Source organism: Octopus bimaculoides, chromosome 12 (assembly GCF_001194135.2).
Source record: "Octopus bimaculoides isolate UCB-OBI-ISO-001 chromosome 12, ASM119413v2, whole genome shotgun sequence".
NCBI lineage: Eukaryota > Metazoa > Mollusca > Cephalopoda > Octopoda > Octopodidae > Octopus > Octopus bimaculoides.
This window is the reverse complement of record NC_068992.1, coordinates 38,318,243-38,325,719: the sequence shown is the minus strand read 5'-3', so window position 1 is coordinate 38,325,719 and position 7,477 is coordinate 38,318,243. Positions and strand designations below refer to the sequence as shown.

The following is a 7,477-nucleotide window of genomic DNA, read 5'->3' as shown; positions in this document are numbered from 1 at the left end:
GGTTTTAGTTGCCCAACTTGATTGTGTCAAGGACAATGAAAACTTTTTGAAAATTTTGCGTAGACCTCTGAACATATCACCAAACTTTTGGCAAAATTTAATGTAGGATTATTATTATTATTAAGGCAGCGAGCTGGCTGAATTGTTAGCATGCCAGACGAAATGCTTGGTAGTATTTCGTCCGTCTTCACGTCCAGAGGTCAAATTCTGCCATGGTAACTTTGCCTTTCATCCTTTCAAACTTGCTAAAATAAGTACCAGTGGAACACTGGGGTCGATGTAATCAACTTAACCCCTCTTCTGAACTTGCTCGCCTAGTGCCAAAACTTGAAATCATCATCATCATCATCATTATTCTGTTTGTGTCTGGGGAGAGTCATTCTTTGTCATGGTCAATGCTATAATCACATGCTACACACCTTCCTTCCAAGTACTTCTGTAAACAGCAGAAGTGAGCTAAGATACTAAAACTTAGTGTACATGCACTACAGAGTTCAAGGTCAATCTGTGCCAAGCGGCTTCACTCTGCATGCTTTAGCTGCGTTACTATGGCAACAGTCCTTATATTTATTGATCAAACCATGTAACAGGATTTTTTTAAACCTCAGATGACCATGAGGGTCCAGTGAAGTAAAATAGAAATCAAAGGGGTCCATTGGTGAAAAAATGGTTGGAGACCACTGTTGTAGGGTATTCTTGTATTTCTGTTGCTCAGCCAGTGGGGAAAGGCAAATCGCACAACTCTTTACAGGGTCCACAAGATGAGTAGGAGGCAGGAGGTAGGTAGATACCTTTTGCTCGGAGACCTGATCCAAACCCTTTCCACAGAGCAGATTTTGTTAAAGAGACCCATGGTACTAGATGGCGGTGTTAAAGCGGGAAAATTGAGGGAGAAGTGAAGGAGATAGGAGTGGGTCAAGGAGGAGGTGGTAAGAAACGGTAATAGGGAGACAAGGTGAAGTGTAGGAGGGATAAATGATATCACTTACAACACCAGAGTAAGTAGAACCATAGATGATGATGCAAGGATGGGTGTTAGATGTTGTATTGGAAGACTTGACGGGAACTGCATATATCTTCACTCACACACATGTTTAAAGTATAATTACCTCCGTCTTAGCGAAGGCAGAGGTATTATTTTCAGGCAGCAAGATGGCAGCATCATTACTTCGTCAGACAAAAGAAATGCTTACTGACATTTCTTATTCACTTTACATTCTGAGTTCAAATTTTGCCAGGGTCAACTTTGATTTTCATCTTTATAGGCACAGGAGTGGCTGTGTGGTAAGTAGCTTGCTTACCAACCACATGGTTCCGGGTTCAGTCCCACTACATGGCACCTTGGGCAAGTGTCTTCTACTATAGCCTCAGGCTGACCAAAGCCTTGAGAGTGGATTTGGTAAACGGAAACTGAAAGAAGCCCGTCATATATATGTATATCTATATATATATGTTTGTGTCTGTGTTGGTCCCCCCCCAACATCACTTGACAACTGATGCTGGTGTGTTTACATCCCCGTAACTTAGTGGTTCAGCAAAAGTGACCGATAGAATAAGTACTAGGCTTACAAACAATAAGTCCTGAGGTCGATTTGCTCAACTAAAGGTGGTGCTGTAACAAGTAAAAGAGTTGTGTTTCTTTGTCCATGAACAGGATATCTCAAGAACCGCTGCATGGATTCAGATGAAACTTTCAGGGATGTTTGGCCTTGTGACTGGCACGAACTGATTAGATTTGGGGATCGATCCGGTACCAGACATGGATTCTGGAATATTTTTTCGTGTTTTTTTTTACTTAATTTTTGAGAGTGGTGGAGTTCGTTTTTAGTATCCACATTTGTGAGAGTAGTCAAGTTTATTTCAGATATTCTTATTTTAAAAATCATCTCTGGCTGATCATTGAGAGGACGTTAGTTTGTCTTGGCAGAGGTTTGCGCTCTTGGAGTGCTCGTTTATATATATGATTTGGTTATAAGGATAGAGTAGAATCAAGGCACATCAACACGGTAACATAGGGCTCACAATCAGGTAAACAACACTGAATACATCAAGTGTTGTTGGGATACTGAAGATATATCATCGTCGTTTAACGTCTGCTTTCCATGCTGGCATGGGTTGGACGGTTTGACTGAGGACTGGCGAGCCAGAAGGCTGCACCAGGCTCCAGTCCAATCTGGCAAAGTTTCTACAGCTGGATGCCCTTCCTAATGCCAACCACTCCAAGAGTGTATTGGGTGTTTTACGTGCCACCGGCAACATAGCCGGTCAGGTGGTACTAGCAACGACCATGCTCAAAAGGTGTTTTTTGCGTGCCACCTACACAGGCCAGTCTGGCGGCACTGCCAATGACCACGCTCAAATGTTGTTTTTCACGTGCCACCGGCACATGTGCCAGTAAAGCGATGCTGGCAATTACCACGCTCAAATGGTGCTTTTTACATACCACTGGCATGGGAGCCAGTCAGCGGCCCTGGCAACGATCACGCCCGGATGGGGTTTTAACGTTGTAGGTGCCAAATCCAATTTAAACCATAGATCTGACTCAGGGGTTGTTCCTTGGTATAGCATAGGTATTAAAAGTAAATACAAAAGGAGTTTAAAATTTATGACAGTTGTTGCAGTAGAACTATATTAATACATTCAAAGAAGATTACCTTAACACATAATCCACCATCACCCGGTAAAATTTTAACCAGATCATCATCATAATCGTCGTTTAATGTTTGCTTTCCATGCTGGCATGGGTTGGACAGTTTGACTGAGTGCTGGCTATCCAGAAAGCTGCACCAGGCTCTAATCTGATCTGGCAATGTTTCTACAGTTGGATGCCCTTCCTAACACCAACCACTCCAAGAGTGTAGTGGGTGCTTTTTACGTGCCACCAGCACAAGAGCCAGTCAGGTGGTACTGGCATCGACCACACTTGAATGGTACATTTCATGTGCCACTGGCACAAATTTAAAAATGGGTGAAGTTTCTTAGGTCAACTTGGTCAGATCTAACGTCCCTGTCCAGTATTTTATATATAGTGATACCTCACAGTATGAGGTTAATTCATTCCATGACTAAGCTCGTCTTATGATTTACACCTTTTACAAATCAGTTTTTCCCCCTTGAAATTAACCAAAATATAACTAATCTGTTCCAGCCCCCAAAAACCACTCAAAAATAATTTTTTATGGGTTTTAAAACAGAAACGGTGTAGTTACAAATACAATGACTATTATAAAAAAAGAGAATGCAAAATAAATATGTAAACTGGATTTATTAACTGAATTATGGTATGATTTGTGTGCTCGTACTGCGGATTTCCGCTCGTACTTCAAGACAAAATTTCGCACAAGTGTCAGCTCATGTATCAAATTACTTGTACAATGGTACACTCGTACTGTGAAGTTCTATATACATACATAAGGTAAAATATACATGAGGTTCTATATACATACATAAGGTAAAATATGCAAACATTTAATGCATATGTAAAAAAAAGAAAATCAATATCATAAGTCGTCTGGTTTCATTAGTTTATATCTCAAGAGGATCTTATAAAGAAATATCTTTTATTTTTTTTTCACCCTTTCAGACTTTCTGCCAATGTTGACCTATGTGATAGTTGATGTGGGTCTCGTCACAGCTGAAATAGAAGCCGATTATATGTGGGGCCTACTTCATAGTTCTCAGGTCACAGCTGAAGCTAGCTATTATCTCTCAACACTAAGCAGTGCTGTTCTCTTACTTAAGATCTTCAAAGAAACACACCAAACAAATTCTTCTAATGGACATCAGGTAAGTTATTTCTGCTTTTTTAATGGTTTTGCTGTTTTTATTATGCCATGAAAATTGTTAATGTTATTAGTATACTTGTAGGAATAGCTGTGTCATCTGCTAAAGCTTGGAGTGAATTTGGTAAATGGAAACTGTAGAAGCTTATCATGTGTGTATGTATATACATGTATGCATAAGTGTGTATATAAGTATATGTAAACCATCATCATCAGTTAGTGTCAGATTTCCATGCTGGCATAGGTTGGATGGTTTGACAGGAACTGGCAAGTAAGAGAGCTGCATCAGATTCCAATTTTCTGTTTTGACATGGTTTCTACGGCTGGATGCCCTTCCTATCACCAACCACTTTACAAAATGTAACGGGTGCTAGCATGGGAGCGTTTATGTGACTCCAACATGGGTACTTTTTATGTAACACTACCTACATACATACACACACACACACACACACATATCAAAAGGATGTGTTATAATACTATTCCACAGCCATACCAACCTCCATCATCAGCTGCCTCACGGACATCATTTTGGTTTCGACATCTGGGCAGTACCATTCACTCTGGCAGTGTCAACAGCACTAAGATAAGTGTTGTTTAGGAACAAACCAAAGAAACCACAGCTCTCAAACGCATTTACTGTACAACTGTATCAATAAATAAATTCATTAAGTAAATTACAACCACTCCTAATATTATATATATATAATACATATGTGTGTGTGTGTGTGTGTGTATATATATCAATATATGCAGCCTGGTGCAGCCATCTGGTTCGCCAGTCCTCAGTCAAATTGTCCAACTCATGCTAGCATGGAAAGCAGACGTCAAACGATGATGATATATATATATATATATATTTATTATCATCCCACTAACAATTTGTGTTGATTTATGTCCCTGTAACTTAACATTTCAACAGAAGAGACTGATAGAATAAGTACTGGACTTAAATATCCCCCTCCTTCCATAATTATCAATCAATATCCCCCCCCCTCTCTGCCTTTAATCCCACCTGTTTACATTATCATCCACCTCTTTGATGTTATATTTCAATACAGCATCTCTTGCTTTAGTTCAACTTGTTCGTTTCCTTAATCTCCACAAACACATAAATCCTTCCCTAATCTTCACAAGATCTCCCACATTGTCTTGGCTGAGTTGTTTCTGCTCCCTGAAGCAAGTTCCACCTCTCATTCATGAGTTTAATTTTTGGTTTGGCTTTTAATGTTGGGTGTCTTTCTTTCCTAACACCAACTACTTTATGCAGTGTACTGGGTGCAGTTTTTCATGGCACCTGCACATGAGGGGTGGCTGTGTCCTCAGCTGCACTGAAACAGTCTTCACATTTATCATAAGACCAGCAGTAGGAAGATATTGGGTGAGTGGGGAATTTAATAGCAAGAGTTAGGATAATCTGTGAGAGAGAATGATGGCCAATCAGGGGTGTAAATAGTGAATGGGTTACAAGAGGTCTCTTAACTATATATATATATATGTGTGTGTGTGTGTGTATATATATATATATATATATATATATATATATATATATATATATATATATATATATATATATATATACCTCGATGGGGTAACAAGGATGTGAGGTAGTGTTGGATTGGTTCCATGACAGATTTTGTTACACTGGAAGCAATGTATGAAAATTTAAGAGATCCACTGCAATCCTTTAGTGACATTGGTGACATAAGATTAACAACTGAATACATTATAGTGACTTACCATAATTAACTTCTTAATTACTTGTAGGGACACTATATTTCATTTTGCAGTCATAATATACTATCAAATATATCAAAGGTTTACAAGTATCCTGCCTGTGTTAGCAGTGCAATTCAATCACATTTATGTTATCTCTACAGATAACATATTTCATGGTATATTTTGTTTACACAACAAAATACAGTTCTAAATTATACAGAAAATCTATTGAGATAATTTTTAAAATAATGATCTTAATGTTGATGCCTTCCATTTCAGGGCCGGTTACCAAGTATTAGTGATATGCAAGGCTTCCTTAAGGTAGCATTTCCTGATGAATTTCGAGACAGCATTATTTGGAAGACACTGCCTATTAGACCAAATATGACCACAAAAGATGTTTGTAAGTATCATCATTATTCAGCGAGAGAGCAGTGCATGCCATCAAAGTGACACTAAGGTGAAATATACAAAGCTCAGTATATCCATCATGCCTACCTGTGCGTGACTTGGTGATCTTATAGCATTCTGTTTGTCGCTACATTCTGAGTTCAAATTTCATTGAGGTCGACTTTGCCTTTCATCCTTTCGGGATCGATAAATTAAGTACCAGTGAAACACTGGGTTCAATGTAATTGACTAGATCCCTCTGCCAAAATTTCAGGCCTTGTGCCTGTAGTAGAAAGGAGTATTATTATTAAGGCATTGAGCTGGCAGAATCGTTAACACACCAGGCGAAACGCTACGTTCTGAGTTCAAATTCTGCTGAGGCTGACTCTGCCTTTCAGGATCAATTAAATTATGCACTGAAGTCGATGTAATTGACTTAATCCCTTCCCCCAAGTTTGAGGCCTTGTGCTTCCAGTAGAAAGGTTGATTGTCATTATTATTAACAACTTTTTTGTCTTTTATTAAGTAATTATTATATATTCGCATTGCAAAAAGTTACTTCATTTATGGCACAGCTTCACAGACAGATAAATCAGCTTTCCATTTGGAGTCTTTTAAACCAACTAGATTTTTCACCATTATTAAAAAGATTAAATGAATAATTCTAAATCAATGTATTTAAGTAGTAAAAGTGTGTTAAGCATATTAAATCCACGTCATGGCTCTGTAGCTAATTTCAGTGTAAAAGCTTATTTTATTCTCTAAATTAACAACACTCAATCTGGAATCCAATATTCACATTAAGTCTTATAGACTGACTCTCTTTGTTAACCTCCACTACTTTTTATCACACATAATGTCATCTACACTTGGGATTGAAACAGTGTCACAAAGGAATCTATTGTGAATAATTTATTGTTTTCTCTTCCTTATGTCTACAAGACACATTGTGTTATTACTGAAAGGTTTTGTACCTTTTATAAAAAAACATCAGTAATATTTTATCCTCTTTTTTTTTTTTTAATATTTGAACAACTTTGCTTCCAATCTACTTTCAGAAACTGCTTTAAGCTTTAACCAGCTTTGTTTAGTAATAACAAACAAGGAATACAGGACTTTATGGTCTCAGACATCAGATATCCAAGTCCATGACCATCTTGGATTTCTAAAAGTTGAAAAACTTGTAATGTCTTTAGCATAAAAACCTGTAATGTCTTTTGCAGCCTTACAGTTCTGTGAAACTATTCTTAGATTGCTAAACAGACTATTAGTCCTAAATTCTGTTTCATTGATTTTGTTACCTTAATACAGGCACTTTTATCTATTTTTAGGTGCCATGATTGCTCACAGATTCCGAATCACCAATCCACAAGACTATGGTTTATTTATTTTAGTAAATGGACAAGGTAAGAACATAACATAAAATTTATCACCTAAGTTATTTTCAGCTGATTTCAGTAGCTGTCCAGTTTCTATTCCATTTATGTCTCTGCTTCTGTAGATCTACCGACCTGTTTAATTATATTTTTTATATAATTTAGTAAATAGGAATATCAAATCTGGAAGTTTCTGGTCTCTTTTGATTT

At 37.7% G+C, this 7,477-nt stretch overlaps 1 protein-coding gene across 1 annotated transcript in view; it reads left to right on the top strand.

The window, feature by feature from the left end:
- The window catches only part of LOC106875870 (uncharacterized), an 86,848-nt gene that overhangs the window by 77,821 nt on the left and 1,550 nt on the right, over nt 1–7,477 (top strand). Inside the window, exons 15-17 of the mRNA XM_052972036.1 lie at nt 3,584–3,786; nt 5,781–5,904; nt 7,223–7,297. Coding sequence (XP_052827996.1) covers nt 3,584–3,786; nt 5,781–5,904; nt 7,223–7,297 — 402 coding nt within the window. The remainder of the gene's footprint in view (nt 1–3,583; nt 3,787–5,780; nt 5,905–7,222; nt 7,298–7,477) is intronic.